Source organism: Ovis canadensis, chromosome 20, assembly GCF_042477335.2.
Source record: "Ovis canadensis isolate MfBH-ARS-UI-01 breed Bighorn chromosome 20, ARS-UI_OviCan_v2, whole genome shotgun sequence".
Taxonomy (NCBI): domain Eukaryota; kingdom Metazoa; phylum Chordata; class Mammalia; order Artiodactyla; family Bovidae; genus Ovis; species Ovis canadensis.
The window spans coordinates 19,483,898-19,505,383 of NC_091264.1; the positions used below are offsets into that span (position 1 = coordinate 19,483,898).

The 21,486-nt window shown below is 36.8% G+C and overlaps 1 protein-coding gene across 3 annotated transcripts in view; it reads left to right on the forward strand.

Moving 5' to 3' along the window:
- COL21A1 (collagen type XXI alpha 1 chain) overlaps positions 1-21,486 on the forward strand; it is a 245,398-nt gene that overhangs the window by 220,538 nt on the left and 3,374 nt on the right. For 2 of the 3 annotated variants that reach the window (XM_069564079.1, XM_069564078.1), the window contains 11 exons: positions 835-879; positions 3,119-3,172; positions 4,776-4,829; positions 7,960-8,013; positions 9,596-9,667; positions 11,738-11,773; positions 13,921-13,965; positions 19,073-19,105; positions 19,694-19,840; positions 19,928-19,982; positions 20,468-20,668. In XM_069564079.1, coding sequence (XP_069420180.1) covers positions 835-879; positions 3,119-3,172; positions 4,776-4,829; positions 7,960-8,013; positions 9,596-9,667; positions 11,738-11,773; positions 13,921-13,965; positions 19,073-19,105; positions 19,694-19,840; positions 19,928-19,982; positions 20,468-20,668 — 796 coding nt within the window. The remainder of the gene's footprint in view (positions 1-834; positions 880-3,118; positions 3,173-4,775; positions 4,830-7,959; positions 8,014-9,595; positions 9,668-11,737; positions 11,774-13,920; positions 13,966-19,072; positions 19,106-19,693; positions 19,841-19,927; positions 19,983-20,467; positions 20,669-21,486) is intronic. The other variant, XM_069564080.1, reaches the window with a different exon arrangement.

The window sequence follows — 21,486 nt, forward strand, 5'->3', positions numbered from 1 at the left end:
GAAGCTAGGAAAATGGAAAGGGGCTAGGAAGAAATAAATTTTGATTGATACCATCACTATTCAATAAATATGTGTGATAAATGATCATTCTGATAAATGATCATTCTGGTAAATGTCATCGAATGACAATAGAACTACTTTCCTATCAATAAATGTGCTGGCATTATTCTTAAAGTTAGATAATTAGCATTAATTTTCTCTGAATCTTGCTAGAGAACTTGTACATTCGGGTTGAACCAGGTGAATGAATTCTCTTTCTCTCTTTGTGTCTCTGTACAAACTGCTCTGCTTATACTCCACAATTTTCTTGGCAAGGAAATCATCAGGAGAAAGATAACTGTATCTTACATAAGGAGTTAAGTTCCTGGGTGTTTCAAGGCTCAGTTTGAAGGGAGTTATTTAGTTTCATTAGTTTTTAGTTATTGTTCAGAAGCTGTGAGGCCTTTGGACCTGTTTTGTTGAATTTGAACTCCTATGATTTGACCGTCTTTTTGCGTTAATCATTATAAGTAAAGCAAGAAAGTGTTCAAGTGAAATATCCTTCTTATTTTATCACTTATGTTGCTCTGAAAGAAGAGCCAAGGTTAATATCCTCATAGTTTCTTTTCTTAAGTCTATATTTAAAGCTATAAATATCAGTACATGTTCATATAATATTAAATCCCATAAATTCTTTTCCAAAATTTGCTTCCTATAAATAGCAGTTTCACGCTGTCAAGAGCTATGCTTTATGATTTGCATCATTTGCAAATTAAAACTCCCATTTTGGCCTATTCTTCTTTAATTACACTATCTAAATTTCTTAAATTAAAAATCTACTCTATTTCTTTTCAGGGCATCCCAGGATTTCCTGGAAACCAAGGATTAATGGGACAAAAAGTAAGTATGACTGAAAGTTGAAAGATTTGGGCCTGGGATCTGTTTATGAAAAGGGCAAAGTGGTGATGTCTCTTCACATAGAATATATTTTGTCACATTTAGGGCAATAGTTAATGGTTCAAATATGACTTAATTTTGGAAGCTATTATTTTGACCTTACAATTTTTTTGTTTGTTTTATACAGATAGTATAAATTTGAATTTATGCACATGCTTTCTATTTTACTTGGTTACTTTCTATCTTGTTCTCTTGGACCACCCTTTCAGGGTAAGTTTTCTATTTCCTGAACTATATCTTTAGAAATTCCTTTAGTACAAATAAATACCTTGATTGTAAATGTTCAGTTTTTATTTAATTACTAATATCTTTATTTTACTCTTGTGTTTGAGAAAGGATTTTTGCAGGGTATACAATTCAAGGTTGCTGATTATTTCTTCTTGATGCATTGAAGTTTTTCTACTATCATTTCCTGGCCTCCATGGTTAACTATGAAAAATCTGCTCTTGTTCTAATCACCATTCTTTTGCAAGTGATCTGTCCCTTCTTTTGGCATTATTCAAGGTATTTTATTTGTTTTTAGTGTTCTTAAGCTCAGTGCAGTGTGTCTCGATATGGATTTATCTGTATTCATCTTGGTGGGAATTCAGTTTCCTTCCTGGCTCTGTGTAGGTATTTCTGTTAACTCTGAATGGCCTGGCTGTTAATCTCCATGTTACTTCTCTTCCTTCTCCACTTTCTGCTCTTTCTAGCAAATCTAGTTAGAAATATCTCATTCCTTCTAATTTTGTCCTCTCCATCTCTAAATTGCTTACTTTCATATCCTTGATCCTTAAATTCTGGTCAATTTTTTGGTCATGTTTTTCAGTTTCTTTTCTATTCATTCTTCCTTTACTGTGTCTAACCTGCTGTTTAAACCATCAGTTGATACAAAAATATAAGCAATCATATTTTTCATTTCTAGAATTTCAAATTTTAATGACATCCTTTTATTCTTTTTTCTTAAAGTACAGCTGATTTGCAGTGTTTTGTTAGTTTCAGGTATACAGCAAGGTCATTCAGTTTTATTTATATATACATATATATACACACATATATATATATATAACTGAATGACTTTTTGGATTCTTTTTCCTTATGTGACATGAAAGTTGCTCAGTTGTGTCCAACTCTTTGCAACCCCATGGACGATACAGTCCGTGGAAATCTCCAGGCCAGAACACTGGAGTGGGTAGCCTTTCCCTTCTCCAGGAGATCTTCCCAACCCAGAGATCAAACCCAGGTCTCCCACATTGGAGGCAGATTCTTTACAAGCTGAGCCACCAGGGAAATATTGAATATAGTTCTTTGTGCGAATAGCATTTTTTTTTATTCTTCATAGCCTCTTGTTCTGTTTTCAGTTTTAATAGTCTTTGATGATTCTGTTCTTTCATTTGTAAAGATTTCAGAGAATAGCTCTGAATTCAGTTTCTAGCCATTCTAACATCTGCAGTTCACTGTCACTACTCTTTCTTCTCAGTCTTGCGGTTTTCCGCTTCCCTTGCCTTGATTGTTGATTCTGAGCTCATTGCTTCATCCTAACAGGCAGGCATCCTGTCAGCCTACCTGAAGTGTTGGAAGCCTAGCTGCCTCCTGCTGGCAGGCCTGTGTACCACTGTAGCTGCCTTTGAGTCTTAAGCCTTTGTAGGTGTTCAGCTGCCTAGTGTTCAGCTTCCTGAAAGCTGAGCGTGTGCCCTCAACATCCCCAGCCCTCTTGTTTCCTGCATCTCTGTCTCTAATGATGTTTCTGCAGAGTTCCAGATCTTCATAATTATAGTTGTAATCAAGAATATTTTTTATTAAAATAAAGGATCTTTGAAGACTTCCCCTAATTCTCATAAGATTAGCACTCTCAAAGACGATGAGGGCTTTTGTTCTTGATTCAGAGAAACTCTTGGAGCATAAGGTCAACATTCAATCCCCAAAGCTGACATCTAAATGCTATGATATATTCACTTATGTCCCAGTCTGTGACACCATGGACTTCCCCAAAGCTGACATCTAAATGCTATGATATACTCACTTATGTCCCAGTCTGTGACACCATGGACTATAGCCTGTCAGGCTCCTTTGTCCATGGAATTTTCCAGGCAAGAATACTGGAGTAGGTTCCCATTTCCTTCTCCAGAATGCTTTGTTAGGAAATTCCAAATGATGAATTGATCATTTGCAATTTTAAACTTTATCTGTATTTGATTTTTAGGGAGATATTGGGCCTCCAGGACCGCTAGGGAAGAAAGGAGCTCCGGGAATACCTGTAAGTTAGTGTCATTCTTTGGGGTGTGAAATAGTGTTGCTATGTATCCAGAGTTCTCATTCTGAACCTCACACGATGCAGGTTTTCAGGAATGAGACGCACAGGCTCCACAACTGCCATCCATTTGTATGAAAAAGATTTTGTCCATTTTTATAGAGGAGAATAGAGTTCTTCAGCTTATCAAAAAGTTGGCTATCTAAGAAAAGATCAAGAACTCTTACTGTAGCTAAATCAGAAAACAAATTCTCCAGCTCTTTATTTAAAAAAACAAAAACAAAAAAACTGAGCACTATGAAAAGGTCTAAAAATAAATGTTCTTTTTTATTTTTTTAGATAATTTACAAATTTATGCAAATAAGGAAGAATACATTCAGAACACGTTCTATAGGAAGATCCTAAATTAGTGAGAAAATAATTTTGGAAGTTTTGGGAGTAAAGGGACATATGAGTTTGCTACTAAAAGTTATGAAAATCCTATGGTATATAAGACTCCATAAAAAATTTCTGAAAGTCATTACTAAAAGTGATTTGGATTTCAACCTATGAATCAAATTGCCTGTAATAGCTTTTACTTTGAGTAAAAAATATCTGATAGTTTCTGACTTTTCATTTAATTATTTAAGTTTAAAAAGCAGGTATTTATCTTGTGAAAAGATTTGATAAAATTATGGTGAAAGATTTGAATGGAATATTCTTCCTCTGTCTCCATCATCATGACCAAATTATTTTTTCATTGAAATATTAAACTTAATTATTTACTAGTATTTAAGTTAGCCTCCAGAAAATGAAAGTATTGAATAGAACTTCATTGAACTTCAAAAATAAGTATATTTAATATTTCTAATATTTGAAACACGGTGCTATGAGTAGTATATTTTACATTTTATAGTTGTGATAACAGCCTAAATTGATAGCAAAGCATAGCAGTGATGACATGGTATTTTCAGTGTGACTACACTGAGATTTCATTTTCTGATAATGCTAACTGAATATTTTTGCTTATCATATTTTCCTTGCTATGATAAAGAGAAAGCAAATGTTTTTAATATATATAATAGTATATAAGTTGAATCTAAATTAAATTAGTTCCTTGTTGCTAGAGTAGTTATTCAGTGTTTTATTTTGAATCATATGATTAGTAAAAATATGGCAATTTATAACTTACAGATTATTATATTCAGAGAATTTATTAGATTTTAACACTTTATAAACATTATTCAAGAAAATAAAAAATGTAAATAAAATTGGCCAAAATAATATCTAGGGAGAAATTTAAATGTTGGTCATCATGAGAAAAGGAAGAAAGTGAGAGTGCTGGAAAAACAAACTTTTCTTTACAGTTGTTTTTCACTAGCTTTCCAGTAATTTTTGCTGTTGGTAGGTGATTTAAGCAACCAGTTATAAGGGCTCTGCTGGCCTTCATGTTATCTTACATAACTTGATTCTTTATTCTCCTTATTTGGTTGTATGAATGGAAGTTTCTCATATATTGCATTACACGTTAGTGGATTAATTATTATGGGACTGTATAACTTGAAAATTGATTGACTGCTTTTTAATATTCTTCTCTAAATTGCTCTTGCAATTCCCACTTAAAATGTAGGGTTTGATGGGAACCGATGGCTCACCAGGTCAGCCTGGAGCCCCAGGATCTAAGGTAAAGAAAGTGAAATTAACAAGACTGAGGACTCTGTGCAAAATGACTACTGATGTACTTCAGTCAGAGTTTTCACTACACTGATGTTATTTTGAATGTGGTGTGAATCTATAAACAAGCACTTGGAGGAATGAAGTCTTCGGTGAAACCAAGCATGTAAAGCACGGTTGTGTGAAGCAGCCCTAGTTTAAGCTGGGAGGAGTCCAGGATCCTCGTGACAGCCCTCTAGCCTCACTGCTAGCCCCGGCGCACTGAGCAACACCCAGAATTCTAAGGAACCAGTGCTCAAGCCACTATCTAGAGCCTCTCTAGTGATGAGGGAGGTAACTTTTCCAGCTTTCAAGGCCTTCTTTGGTATATTATTTTGTGGAATATATGTGGAATTTTTATTTTTAAGATGCCTTATAATGAGTTTTATTAGGTGTTTCCTCCCTCAGGACTGGGCGTAAGTTGGCATATTCTCTTAACTTCCACATTTTAAAAAAGTAAGGCAAGCTTGACACATATACTGAGATTTCAGGTGATACTGTTTTTAAGTTAGAACTGGAATTCTTTGAGTTTCCTGGTTCAGCTATTTTCTAGGTGTACATAGTCAGGTGCTAAGAGAATTTCTTTTTTTCTTGGCTTATTAGAGGATCAGATTGGGTAGATTCTGGCTTGACTTAAGAAACTATTCTTGACTATTTTAATGAGTAGATTATAGGATAACTTTCTGAAAGAAAGTGATGGGATCTGGTCTTTTGAAAGCATTCATCCTTGAACTAGACCAGGGAAATAGATCCTGGCATACAACATGAGTAGATGGCCTAATCTATTCTACTTTTAATTTCTAAATTACCTAGAGAAAGAGATGGGATAGAATGTCAGTGAGTCAGGGAAAGTAGCTGCCCTGTTATTAGGGGTGAACTCTGAGGGTCCTTGGAACACTGTGGACCCTAGCAGTAGTAAGTGTGCACCCACCAAATGGGCCTTCTCCATCATTTCTCAAGGTCATTTTGTAAGAAAAGTAGAGTATTTGTATGCTCCTTAAATAACTGGGGTACAATGGACTCTCCCGTGATTCTGGATGCTCTAATTCTTAAGAATTGCAGCCTGAGATTTTATCAGCTGTTTAAAATTAGCCACTTCCCATTGTTGGCTCACACTGAGCTGGAGGTCCGCTAAATCTGTTGGACTTTTCATAAAAGACTTTAGAGCACTGTATTTGTGGCATCCACCCCTTGGGCAGGTCTGCTGATATGTCTGGCGAGTCAAGTGATTCTAACATCCCAGTTTATTTTTACATAAAATACTATGAAGTTTGATTTCCCTCACCTTGTACAATTTTTAAAATAGATTCAAGATATTAAAACTGATTTTTAGCATCTATTTTTGAACCTGTTTTGTTTCAAATAGACTCAAGATGTTAAAATTATACCTCTAAAATGTAATCTTTTCAGTGAAACGTTTGATTTCACTTCTTTTCATGCAGTGTATTAGCTCAGGTCTTAGAATGTTTTTTCGCCAAGGACCAGGTTGGACATGTTTTGGTCTTTGAGGGCCATACAGCTTCTGATGCGGTCACTCATCCCTGCTCTTAGAATGTAGAAGCAGCTGCTGTGTGGGTGTACCGGTGTTCCTTTTATAAAAATAAACTTTACAACTTTATTTATAAAAACAGGCTTTGGGCTGACTTAGCCCACAGGTCGTAGCTTACCTGCCTCTATCAGGAGTCCCCAACCCCTGGGCCTTGGTACCGGCCTGTTAGGAACTGGGCCACAGAGCAGGAGGTGAGGGGTGGGGCAGCAATGAAGCTTCATCTGCTGCTCCCCATCACTCCCCATCACTTGTGTTACCACCTGGACCATCCCCTGCCCAGTCCGTGGAAAACTTGTCTTCCCCGAAACCAGTCCCTGATGCCAAGAACTTTGGGGACTGCTGCTCTATATTACCGTATCCCTCTGGTTGTGTCAACTAATGTATTTGGGAACAGTGCCTACAATATCAACTGATATAAGGTCAACAGTAGGACAATGAAGCTGTTGCAAGCAAGGCAGCTATGATGCCGAGAGTCTGTGTAGATCTTTAGAGAACTTCCAATTTCCACTACAGTACTCATTTTTAGAATAGGTGTTGAACCACATGTAAGTCTTTTTTACCATACCAGATTCCAGTTTTGTAAAATGTTATGTAAATCATATCAAAGTACATTAACATAATCAAGTCATGTAGTTTTCATCCAGTCCTGTCACCCCTGTGAGTTTCAGCTTAACCATTTGTAAAATTAGAAATTTTAAGGAACCATGATGCTATGGTATAATCATGCTGTTAACGTGACAAATGCTTTAATTAAGTGCAAATATGATGTTTGTGTGGTTCTCAACATGAGCTGAGAATGAAGGTGGTTCTCTTTTCTGATCACACCCGCCCTGACTCTGGGTGGTCATCACTCCCCTCTCCTAGGTGTCACACCAACCTCTTTAATAACAGGGTTTTGCCAGACATGGACCGGGCTATGATTTCAGGTGTCAGAGCATATTTGAAAGCCAGAACCACCTCTGACAATCTCTCCTGGTGAACCAGGAGGCGAGTTGTCTCTTTTTATAACCAGTCCTGTTTTCCTATCTTACATGCTTTGCTCTAACAACTTGGTCTTACTTTCCAAGTGTCTGTTAGCAAGGACTGTACTGGAATTCTGAAAAAGCATGCAAACTGAATGTTATCTGATTCGTGTTTCTTCCAAAAGCCACTCAAAAGTGCATTTGAGGCTAATTTTCTTTCCTTAAGTTACATACTGAAAATGAGCTCTACAGAGAAAGTGAAACAGGGAAGGATGATTTCCAGCCTAGAGGATGCTATTAAGATACATGAGTCTGGCCTCTGCAACACAGACCTAGCTAATTAGGGCTGGTCCCTAAAGATTTTTTTACTTGGAGCTACCAGCTTCAAACAGGCTCACTGAAGACTTTATAAATATGCAGACTCACTTCCTTGTTTAAAATAGTTTTTCTTAATAAGAAGATCTAACATATAGATTCTATTTTTCAAACAATTAGAAAGTTGAAACTGTAAAAATTGTTTAAAATATGTTCCTTTAAATGTCTGGTGACATTTAAATTCAAAATTTAAAATAATTTTGATGCATTGACAGGGAAATAAAGGTGAACCTGGACTTCAAGGGCTGCCTGGGGCTTCTGGGCTCAAGGTAATTCATTGTGTTTTGATGTATTTAGAAATGTTTTCAAAGTATGCGGTCCTCTCATTTTTGGGTGAGATTAACAGTTGTATTAAGAAAAGATATGTGAAATGAAGGATGAAATTAACGTACCTGAAAGCCAGTGGTGAATGTGGGCCAATTTCATTTCTGTGTTTTGGATATTTTATCATAGTTTGGGTAATAAAGGCATGACATATACCTTGGTTTTTCTAGAATTGGTAAAAGTTGGTTGCTAATGTGAATATCCTCTCTGGTCCAGAGAATATCACTCTCTTCTGTGGCTGAGCATTGAGAGTGTGTGTGTGTGTCTCCCAGGGTGGTTCTGTTCCTTGGTTGATGATTAATGGGACTTTATCTTCAGTTTGGGAGTCACAAATGCCTTACCAGTTTCCTCCAAACCAAATAGTTGATGTCAGTCATTTTAAATTCTTTTCTAGCCTTCAAAAATCTAGAGTCATATTCAACAACTCACAGTGAGCAAAGAGAACAGAACTTAGTTTCCACAAAAGAGTCATTTTTAGTTAATGTGACGAAAGTTTAGGGCTAACGGTAAAACAAACAAAGCAAAACCAAAACACCATGAAGCACGTTTCGGAGTGCATCCTATCTCTTAAAGTTTTAACCTAAATGTTGTTGAGACATCGTCATTCTATACTTTCACGTTGTAAGTCTTTCTTATTTAAGGCATTTAAAAGAAAGGAAATAATACCTATGACATGACAGGGAGTAGAAAATTCAGTTAAGATAATACAGAATATTCTTTGCTGTGAAAACAGCTCAAGAATTTATGTTTAAGAAAATAATTTTCCAGATATATAAAGTAAAAATCATAAATGTGTATATTTAATGGTAAGAATGTTCACCCCAATATTGTTTATAAAAATGGTGAAAATGAGTGTTTGGCAGTAGGAATTTTATTAAATGTGGTAAATCAATACAATTGAATGATGTTCTATAATTTTAAAAAATTTAAAACATATAATGGTATATAAAAAATTTCAATATTAATATATTTTGAAGTAAATAATTTATTATAAAATTATGCATACATGGCACATTTTAGTAACTAAGTTGCCTATATGTTTGTGAGAGGTAGAGGGAAAATATATAACCAAATAAAAATATTGGGTAATAAAATTTTTAATAATTTTATTGCTTCTTTTTATTACCAGTTTTGTAACAATATATTTTTTTAAAGGAGGATTTATGAGAAAAAGCAATTTCAAAGATGAAGAGAAAATATTAGTAAATGCAAAGAGAGATACCCATGTTCATTATTTTCACTGCTTAATTTTTTATTGTTGAAGTTATAAATATAAGAAAAATACCAACTATTTGTGAAGCTTTCAAATATCATATGTTCTCAGAATTTCTTAACTAGAAAAGATAGGAAGAAACATAGGACATCCGTGGACTTTTCACTCTTTACTAGTTCTATAATAATAACTCTGAATGTTCATAAAGTTTTTAGCTATCAGTTTTAAATTTGAGATGTATGTAGAGATACAAGCAGTGGGGCTGTTCACAAGCAGTGGGTCTGCGATGTTCATGTGATTTCTGTGTTATTTAGGGAGAGCCAGGAGCGGTGGGTCCCCCAGGAGAACCAGGATACCTGGGTTTACCTGGAATTCAAGGGAAAAAGGTATGATTTTTAGGATACATAATTCAGTGTTAATCAGCTGCGAACATGTAGGTTTTTCTTTTGGGCGAGTAGCAGAGGAGGACCAATGATACATTCAGCGGTGAGATGACCTCCGTACTTGGCACACATGTAACGTGTTCAACCCCGTGCCAAGAGCTGTGGCCTCTTTCATGTCCCTGCATGGGTACTGTCTCCTGCGTGAGGACCTTGGAAAAGATAGATTAGAAAACATACAGTTAAGTAATATCCTGTAAATTCATATTGTTCAGTAGGAGAGTCGAGAATTGTTTAGGGAAAGTGTGACCGAGTCCAAGCTTGCTCTGCTCTCCACTCGACAAGTTAGTAAATCCAAGAGACGAGGTTTGAGGCAAGGAAGAGACTTTAATCAGGGAGCCAGCTGACCAGGAAGTTGCAGGTTAGTGCCCCAAAAGAACCTTCTTGTCAGGGCCTGGTTGCCAGGTTCTTTTATGGATCAGAGATTGGGGGAGGTGAGGAAACAAAGGAAAAAGACTATTCAGTCCTTGCAAGTATTCTATAGAATGGCAAGGCTCAGGTAGGGGGATGTATTAAGTTTCACTTCCAGACAGTCTCCTTCACAGGTGGCTCAGGTTATCTCCCTCAGGCAGGCCATTGTGTATGCTAACAATAACAAAAAAGGGTTAAAGTCACAGAAGCAGATGCAGTGTAAATTTAAAACTAACCCTTCCAGGTTACTCAAATATTCAACTTGAGCCACTCTTAACCAAAGTGTGAATATCTTTCCCAAACTGAAGCGAAAGTCTGAAATGATAAAAATTATAACCAGAATGCTTGACCATGATATTCTTTTCTCTGAAACAATTATATTACAAAACAGTTCATCTAAAATTAATTTGAGTTTAAAATATAAGGCTTATATATTCACATAAAATATTTTGGTGAGATAAGATAGCATTCCCTTGGGTTCTCTCTCTATCCTATTAAATAAAAGAGCTCTGAGTTGTATCTGTGTAAATATTATTGTTGGCTTGAAGGCTTTGAGCAAGAACTTAACTGGCTATCTGTCAGAGAAGTCCACACCCCTGAGTTAGTATCTAAACATTCAGGTTAGAAGTGACTTGTACCAGTTTTGTTCTGTAAAGGGTACAAAGTCTTATGTCTCCATCTTTGTATCCCTGCTGTTTCAAGTTTTGTATCATTTCATTTTTTCTATCCCTCATGTGTTATTTGCTCGGGCCCTAGGTTATTGTACCCAGAGCAATCTGTTTTGCTCTGATGAGTGGCAATCAGCACTTGCTGACGCAGGGATGGTCCACACAGCAGTGATTAAGTGTTGGACTCTTAGTGGCTAGTATTTATTTAATACTATTGACTATAGTATTTACTTACTAAATCTATGTGAATATATGTTTGGATTTAGAGAATTTCCTTGTTCAGAAACTTGTCAGTTAAAAGAAAACCTGTGTTTTATTTGCTGTAAGCACAAAATTCCGTGTTTGGATGGCATGGCCCAAGTTCAACTTTGGGCAAATGCTTTTTCCTGATCTATGTGTTAATTATAAGAGCAAAGACATTGAACTAGTTGGTTTCAAACATCTCTCCTGGCTGAGAAACTCTAGGAAACAATATTATGGTATATGACTTTTCCTACAAAAGTTAATTTTTGAAGCATATATTTTCTAAATACCGTTTCAGCATTGTTTCATTGTTTCTTATAAATCTGTGGCTACTGTTAGCTGAATAGTAAGAAGACTTTTTAGTTTGATTTCATAAAACAAGATTTGTCAAGTCTTCTCTTTGTTTAACCTTAGATTGTCATCAATATGGAAAAGTTTTCTTCTTCCTTATAACAAAGAAATTGTAGTAAACTTTCTTTTGAATATAAGAGCACAAGAAAGTATTCATTTAGAACATCACTTTGACATAATGTGGTTTTACTCTCTTCCCAAATATTATGTTAGCTTCTGTATATAAGGCACTTGTGGAATTTGCATGAGACCATGTATTTTTCTTTGCTGAAGAAAAACATGTTTATCTGAAAGGTTACAGAATATATTATATTATGCTACATATAAAACTGCCTTTTTGCAGGGGGACAAAGGAAATCAAGGTGAAAGGGGCATTCAGGTATGTTACTGGCTTTTTTTTGGCTTGCAATAAAGTCAGGACTTTATGCTTTATTCTTGTAATATCTGTTCATTTATATACTTTATGGTGTGTTGGTTTCCCCAGATGATTTGACATGACTTATAGCACAAATAAATTTGATAAGACACTATTCACTCTACATATGAAACATATTCAAACTAATAAAAAGAGGGAGAATTATACCAGAAAATTAGATCAGGCTGAAGAAATCTGGGGTGATTTAGGACATTTGCTTTTGGGTGTCTTAGTGAAAAAGGTGAAGAGAAGGGATGTGCTACAGCTTTGAGAGGGGAGGACAGTTCTACCTCAGTCCCAGTGGCTCTAGATGAGATTGTTCCTTAACTGATCGCTGGTCCATGAATAAGACGCTGCTGGCTGAAACAGTGACACACTGATAAGGAATAAACTGTATCTGTCGGCCTTTTAGTCTTTCACGTTCTAGAAATATATAAGATTTTTCTGACCAAAATTGTAAATCTGGACAGACAGTATTTCAGCGATGTTTTTTTAATTTATTTTTATTTTGTTTTACTTTATTTTACTTTACAATACTGTATTGGTTTTGCGATGTTTTTAAAATTACAAAGGTTAGCAATAGTGGCTGAGTTTTGCTACATAAAATAAGCTTCACATAAAACAAAGACACTGCAAAATTTCCCAGAATGTTCAAAACTCTGGAATATCTAGAGGCATGAAAGAAAATTTCAAAGTAAAAACCTGCTAGGGTCACAGTCTCAATGTGTTTCAGACAATGAAAGTTGAATTAAGCCTCTTCTCTGAAATCCACCACCCTGGTCATTTCTTGTCATGGGTCCTGGGTGACTGAAGCATCATTCTAACTAGTCTCCTTGAGTCCAGTCACCCTTTCCCCCAACCACAAAAAATGTGTAAGTTGAGTAAGTTGAAGGTGTAAAAGGTGTTGGTTTAATCCATTTATATACTGCAATATGATTACTACTGAAGGGTGAGCTAATACCTTTATCCTGAACATTAATTTGTTTTTTGTTTTGAGAACAGTTAAGATTTCGTATCTTAGCCACTTTGAAGTTTGGAATTTAACTGCATATTTAAGATATTAATTTGCTTAGCTTCTGTACCACACAGTAAGAAACTTGATGGCAACGTAGGGACACTTTGCGGAAGTGTCCTGAAGTTACAGGGTCCTGCCAGCAAATAGGGCCCCTGGGAATTCATGGGTATAACTAAATGGAAAAAAAAAGACAAACGAAACCTGCTATTCAGGAGTGATTTAAAATTTCAGTCACTAGATCTTTAACTGATTATATATCTAGGTGTATGTTTTACTAGACTATATTAATTACCCTTTCAACATACAGATGAAATAGTGGTGTTTCAGGGTTTGGCCCAATGTCTTATACAAGATGGATGTCTTATACAAAATATTAATTGAATGGACAAATATGTTTGTATCTTTATCAAGTTTTCTTTATTTGTCCTAATTTAAAGATCTTCATTCAAAATATTTTCTACAGTGTAAATGTAGAAATGTCTTTAATTTTTTTTTTATTTTTTTAAATATAAATTTATTTCTTTATTTTTTTAATTTTTATTTTTACTTTCTTTTACTTTACAATACTGTATTGGTTTTGCCATACATTGACATGAATCCACCACGGGTGTACATGAGTTCTCAAACATGAACCCCCCTCCCGCCTCCCACCCCATATCATCTCTCTGGATCATCCCCGTGCACCAGCCCCAAGCATTTAAAATGTCTTTAAAGTGGTCTTCTTGCCCTCACATGTACATAATACACACCAAACATAATGCCATTGAAATTAAGAAAATGACCACAGTCACTGAATTTTTAAACAGTTTTCATGCCATGAGCATGGACTCTGCAGAACACCCTCAATTGTCTAACATGTTCTATTTACATATTCCCCAAAGTCGGTAGTTTGTTTGTCTCCGTCAATTTTAACTCTAAGGTTAGGCTGACTTTCCTCTCACTTCTTTTCTTCTCTCCTCTTGCATCATTTTGCATATTTGCATCGCTGCTCTTGTGAACTTTGCTGTAGACAGCAGCAAAGTACATAGTATGCGTTGTGTGTGTGAATGCATCATGTATGTGTAAACGAATAAATAACATTTATTCAATTTTAAAGGGTCAAAAGGGAGAAAATGGAAGACCAGGGATTCCAGGATCACAGGTATTTTTTTTTTAATGGAAAATGAATCAATGAATCACATAACTGAACAAGACTGAACGAGAGTTACCTGCAAATAAAAATGAGTGAGGAGAAGGGGAGATGTAGTGTGCGTTCTGAGTGCACAGGGATGAGAATGCTTGTTGTGGTGATGGTGGTCAGGGCTTGCTTTAATTGTTTAATTTGTATTTTTATTTTCCCATGCTGATACTCTCTGTGGCTGTGAAACTTGGCTTGCAATACTTATTTCTCACCAAGTAAATGACTAAAGGTCGGGGCTTCCCTGGTGCCCTGTGATTAGGACTTTGCCTTCTAATGCAGGAGGTGCAATTTCAATCCCTTGTCAGGGAGCTGAGCTCTCACATGCCCTTCAGCCAAAAATCCAGAATGTAAAAACAGAAGCAATGTTGTAATAAACTCAATAAAGACTTTAAAAATGGGCCACATTTTAAAAAATGACTGAAGGCAGACAATTCCACCTGCTTCTTGGAGTAGTAATGGCCCAAGGCAGCCATTCATAGCAGCATCTCTGTACCTATTGTGGAGTTTTTCTTTTCTTCTTAAAATATGAGCAGTTGAGGCCCTGTGTAGTGAAAGAATTGACTTGTTTCCCTCTAGTTTGTTCAGAGACACAATTTGCTACCCTACAGATGTGTTAATCCCATCTCGGGGAACTGTCATGGAATAGATACATAAGACATGCTTTTCTTCTTTTTTAAGAAAAATTTTAATAGTATAATTGCTTTACAATGTTGTGGGTTTCTGCTGTCTGCCAGTGTGAGCCAGCCATAAACACACATATATCCCCTCCTTCTTGAGCTTGCCTCCCAGCCCCATCCCATTGCTCTAGGCTGAGCTCCATGGCAACTTCCCACCAGCTATCTGTGGAACACATAGTAACCTGTGTGCTTCAGCGCTAACTTTCTTCTTTAAACTCCTCCTGAAGCCATGTTTCTGTGAGATTGTCACGTGGCGTGTAGGTTAAGTCAGAGCCCAAATGGACAAATAAAATCATCCAGCTGATAGGGAGTGTGGGCATAAGGCAGATTCCGTAGTTGCACTAACTGGTGGTAGGGGGATGAAACTGTGAGGTGATGGCTCCAAGGGTGGAGTTTCTGGGTCCCTCGCTTGGAGGAATGGAGAGGCTCAGGCGGGTGGGAAGGCGTGTGTTTGAAAGCACATGCCCCGGGCGCGTCTTAGATGAAAGGTGAGCGCTGGGTGTCGGGAAATTGAGAGCCTAGAAGCTGAGCTTCAGAGCAGGCGTCACTGAGAGCGCCCAGGACCCAGTCCGCCCGTGTGCAGTGATGGTCAGGAAGAAAGGTCTCCAGTTTGGGCCCCTTCGCCCCATGATAAACCGCCGGATGACAAGCAGCGTTGTGCCTGCTCCCCGCCGCCCTGCTCTGCTTCCCCGGGTTAACCACACAGCAAGTGTGCATGGCTCTTCTCACGGGAGAGCCTCGCCTCTCCATGCGTCAGCCTGCAAGACCCCGGCCGGGCCTCCTACATTTTTACTCACAGAAACTGCGATAGGAGCCTATTTCCTTTGGATTCTGAGCGCACAATTTGGCGGCTAGCTCACTGGTTGACAGATGACACTCTTGGCAAGGTTCCCTTAACATCTTTTTTTTTTTTTTTTTTCTCACTTCTCAAGAGAAAAAGCAAGTCTGCCTCCCCCAAGGCAGGATTTGGGTTTCCTGGAAAGCTCTGTCCTGGGTGTGTTGGAAGCTGCATTTCCGCCCCCATGACCTAAGTCTGCAGAGGGGTCGGGGCAGCTGTGGCCTCTCAGCTGCTGAGTGGTTGTCCCACCCATCTAAGTAAACAAAGCCCTAAGTTACCTGTCAGCCTACCAAGTGCGGCACGTGTGCGATTTGATTTTTTTTTTTTTTGGCCTTCTTGTTGTGAATGGGGCCCAAGCAAATGTTTCTCTCACAAGATCATCTAAGTGGATTCTCAGCTGACAGCTGTTTTCAGTTTCAGATCTAATTTGGTTCTAGTCCTGGGAGCTTTTATCTTTTATCTTTCCCTGTACCTGGATCCAATTGGAGGATTCTATCTGGTAGGGGACATCTCTGCATTTCTTCAGAAACTTCTATATTTAAAGAATGGCTTGAGAAAGAGTGTTTTACTCACTAACTGATTTTTATATGAAAACTAAAATTTAGTGTCTTTATGCTCAAGTTTTGAGAATCTCCCTTACTCTGTGCCAAACACTGATTTTCCCTAATTTTTTCTTCTGTCTCATTTGGATCTTCATGTTGAAGGAACCTAGAAATAAACCAACATAAATCCTCAGACTTCATTGTTATATATGGAATTCTGTATTGAAATGTTTATTATACGCTGAGTTTTATATTGAATTGCAGAACATGAATTTTTAACTTTAAAGTTGATTAATGATCAACTATATTTCAATAAAAAATAATAAAGTTGATTAATGAAATCCCTCCTGTGTATTGTGAAAGCTATACCCTTTGTTCTAAACTAATATTGGGTGATTCTGGAGCCTGAATGTACAATGAATTTCAAAAACAAAAAATTCTAGTGTATTTCCTAAAGGTTCTTATCATCTCTCAAAAATGTCATTGGAATGACTATGTAAAAGATAAGAGGAAAAACTTTAAAGGAACCATTCACATGTATCCCATGATTGTGATGGTGAGAGAGCTTCAGGTAAAGGTCATATCATGGGAGGAAAAAACTGCCACATTGGTCAACATGCACATATGCATGCTAAGCTGCATCGGTCATGCCTCACTCTCCTATGGCTCCTCTGTCCATGAGATTCTCCAGGCAAGAATATTGGAGTGGGTTGCCGTGCCTCCTCCAGGGGATCTTCCCAACCCAGGGATCAAACCTGCATCTCTTGGGTCTCCTGCATTGGCAGGCGAGTTCTTTAGCACTAGTGACACTTGAGAAGCCCATTGTACAAAATTTGTGTTGTTCAGTTGCTGAGTCATGTCTGACTCTTTGCAACCCCGTGGACTATAGCATATCAGGCTTCCCTGTCCTTAACTATATCCCAGAGTTTCCTCAAACTCATGTCCTTTGAGTCAATGATGACATTGAATCATCTCATCCTCTGCTGTCCCCTTCACCCCCTGCCCTCAAGCTTTCCCAACATCAGGATCTTTTCCATTGAGTTGGCTCTTCACATCAGGTGGTCAAAGTATTGGAGCTTTCAGCTTCAGCATCAGTCCTTCAATGAACATTCAGGACTGATTTCCTATTTAGGATGGACTGGTTTGATCTTGCAGTCCAAGGAAATCTCAAGTCTTTTCCAGTGCCACAATTCAAAAGCATCAATTTCACACTCAGCCTTCTTTATGGTCCAGTTCTTACATCCATACATGACTACTGGAAAAACCATAGCTTTGACTAGACGGACCTTTGATGGCAAAGTAGTGTCTCTGCCTTTTAATATGCTGTTTAGGTTGACCATAACTTTTCTTCCAAGGAGCAAGCATTTTTTAATTTCATGGCTGCAGTCACAATCTGCAGTGATTTTGGAGCCCAAGAAAATAAAGTCTATCACTGTTTCCACTGTTTCCCCATCTATTTCCTATGAAGTGATGGGACCAGATGCCATGATCTTAGTTTTCTGAATGTTGAGTTTTAAGCCAACTTTTTCACTCTCCTCTTTCACTGTCATCAAGAGACTCTTTAGTTCTTCCCTTTCTGCCATAAGGTTTGTGTCATCTGCATATCTGAGGTAATTGCTATTTCTCCCTGCAATCTTGATTCTAGCTTGTACTTCATCCAGCCAGGTGTTTTGCTTAATGTGCTCTGCATATAAGTTAAATAAGCAGGGTGACAATATACAACCTTAATGTACTCCTTTCCCAGTTTTGAACCAGTCCTTTGTTCCATATCCAGTTCTAACTATTGCTTCTTGACTTGCTTACAGGTTTCTCAGGAGGCAAGTAAGGTGATCTGGTATTCCTGTTTCTTTAAGAGTTTTCCATAGATTTTTGTGATCCACACAGTAAAAGGCTTTCATGTAGTCAATGAAGCAGAAGAAGATGCTTTTCTGGAATTCTTCTGTTTTTTCTCTGATTCAGTGGATGTGGTCAACTTGATCTCTGGTTCCTCGGCCTTTCCTAAATCCAGCTCATACACCTGGAAGTTCTCAATTCATGTACTGTTGAAGCCTGGCTTGAAGGATTTTAAGCATTACCTTGCTAGCATGTGAAATGAGTGCAATTGTGCAGTAGTCTGAACATTCTTTGGCATTGCCCTTTTTTGAGACTGGAATGAAAATTGACCTTTTCTAGTCCTGTGGCCACTACTGAGTTTTACAAATTTGCTGCCTTACTGAGTGCAGCACTTTCACAGCATCATCTTTTAGGATTTGAAATAGCTCAGTTGAAATTGAATCATCTCCGCTAGCTTTGTTCATAGTAATGCTTTCTAAGGCCCACTTGACTTCACACTAACATGCTTCTTTCCTAATCTCTGAATTTCCAGCCATGAGTGATTTAAGCATAGGACAGTCTGTTTTTCTCCCCTATGTTATCTTTTCTTTAACCCATTGTTTATCTATAGTACTCAAACAAAATTTAGTTTTAAGAATACAAATTTGAAACAAAATAGGATCTTAATCACTGAATAAAAGAATAAATATTCCTTATTTTACTGATTTGAGCTTTTTATTGAAGTATAGTTAGTGTATAATCATATATAAGGTGTACAATATAGTGATGCAGTTTTTAAAGTCTGTACTCCATTTATAGTTATTATTAAATATCGGGTATGTTCCCTGACTTAACTTTTAATTTTCCTTAAACTAGTAATATATTTTAAAATACGAGTAGAGTTTTAAAAGAATTCAGATAGAATGCCATTCTAACCTACATATTTGACCTGCATCATTTGAAAATATTCATATAGATGAATGAAAGTTATGTAAATTAACCCTTTTATATTATTCATTTAGTATATTTCCTAGTCATTAGTCTCTTTGAAAAAGGTTTCTTGTATATGTGATTTTGTCACTATTTCTATTGCTGTCTTCCAAACCAAAAATTCAAGTTTGATTAAATATGTCTAAAGGGTACATGCCACATTGTTAGTACTATAACTTGCACATTTTTTTTCCTATTAATTTTTGTAGGGAATTCCAGGCCATCACGGTGCAAAAGGAGAGGTATGTTTCTTCTTGCATTATGCTGTCCAGTCCTCACAGCTTAATTTTCAGTACTGTATAAATAAATCTAGCCATTGACATTCCAAGCAGAAAATATCTTTCATGTTCTTCAATAGTTCCTGAATAGAGATTTTCAGAATATGTAGGTTCACTGAATTAGGTACGAAATGGTACACATTTGTCAATAGTATTGATTCCTATTCTAAATTAGGAACTGTTTTTCTGCGTATTTTCCAATGAGGAATACTGTGCATTTTTATGCCTACCTCTAGAATTTAAACTCCCTGGGAACAAGACTGTCAGAGTCACTGATGTATCTCTGGTACTATGCATATTGCCTAATCAATATATGTACTAATTAACGGTTATTTGTAGGATTGGATGGGTGGTTGATTGGATGGATAAATTGCTGTTTCATATAGTATGAAATTTCCCTCCTGATCAATTATGGTGTTTCCCAGCAGTTACCTGTATAATTTAGATATATGTTTGTATTTATTCATATCTGTATTCTGGAGGACTTTTATGGTGCAATTATACCTCCTGAAATATTTAAATAGAACTTCTGAAGATTTCGCTTGTTTTTAGAGAGGTGAAAAGGGAGAGCCTGGTGCCCGAGGTGCCACTGGAGCCAAAGGAGAGTCTGGGGTGGATGGTCTGATGGGGCCCCCAGGCCCCCAGGGGCCACCCGGACAAGCAGGTCCTCCGGGCCCCCCAGGACTGGATGGGAAACCCGTATGTATTCTGCTTCTTTCACAGTTTTATGTTTTCATTCTTTGTACTTGGCATGTCCATGTTATAACCCCTAATAATTTGATGCAGGGGAGAGAATTTTCAGAAGAGTTTATTCGACAAGTTTGCGCTGATGTATTAAGAGGTAAGTCTCAAACATACAGATTTTAATAACTTTCAAATTTCAGAAGTCATATAAATATTTTTGTAGACATTATAAAAGCATAAGTAAGATAAAGAAGAAAATAAAGGACATTTATCCATCTTTGTCTCTCCTATATAAGTATTTTTACATGTAACTTTTGTAATCTTTTTCATAAAGTAATTTATCATTATTTCACCATTGATTAAATTTTCTTTTCTGACATAATTCTAGTAATTTTATTCCCCAATGTGACACTTATAATTTAACAGTTTCTTTTAGCAAGGTACTTTCCCCCCTTATTTGAAGCAATTTCCACAATAAAATTATTGTAAACAGCAATGGATGTTTCCTAGTTAAATTTCTAGAAATGAAGTTATTGGCCAAGAGTTAAGCATCTGTAAATCTTTTTGTTTTTTAATTATAAGTGATTATTAATGTCCACTCACCATTTAAATGTTAAGAGTTGGGGTTTCTTTGCTTTTAAGCCCAGTTACCTGTCTTACTTCAAAGTGGAAGAATTCAAAGCTGTGATCATTGCCAGCCCCAGCATGGCTCCCCGGGTATTCCAGGGCCACCCGGTCCCATGGGCCCAGAAGGTCCCCGAGGATTCCCTGGTTTGCCAGGAAGAGATGGTGTTCCCGGATTAATGGGAGCTCCGGGACGCCCAGGTGCCAAAGGACTAAAAGGTACTTAGTTTGTATGTCTAAGCAAATGAACAACAAAAAAAGATATTTTTTGTATTCACCTCTTAAAGTGATTTAATAGGCAAGAGTTCATGTTTGTCTTCTTGAAGACAAAAAATTTTTCTATCCCTACATCTAAATTTGTCAGCTGAGTTAAAGAATAATTATTGTATTTTTTGAAAGCATATCCTAAAGTCAAGAGAGAAAATTCAAGGTTATAAAGCATGTGAACTTGTAAATCAGAAAATGTTGACAATGAACTTAGAAATTTTGCTTGAGTCCAATAGTGTCTTTAAATAGAACATCGCAGACACCATTTCCTTTATTTTGACTTTGGTAATGTTTGTTACTGTATTCGACATTGTTTTCTATTATAAGAAAAATTAGAGACTTTGCTGGTGGTCCAGTGGTTGAGGCTTAGTCTTCTAATACAGGGGGCATAGGTTCAATCCCTGGTCAATGAACTGCGATCCCTCATGTCTTGGGGCCAAAAAACTAAAACATTAAAAAAAAAAAATAGTGGATGCAGTGTTGTGTCAAATGCAATAAAGACATTAAAAATGGTCCACATTAAAAAAAAATCTTAAAAAAAAAGAATTAAGTTTTGCAACCAAACTTTCTAATAGTAGGCCACAACTTAACTGCTCTTTGCCTTTGAATGTTTATGTGAAATGTTGGTTGATAATTATTTCCTTTTAGTTTAATATGATTTGAACAATTTAGATGTTTCATCAAAGGAACAGCTGTGATGAACAGAAAGGGCTAAATAATAAAATTAATTCCAATAATTTTCCTTTCTTAATATTTAATCTCATTATGTT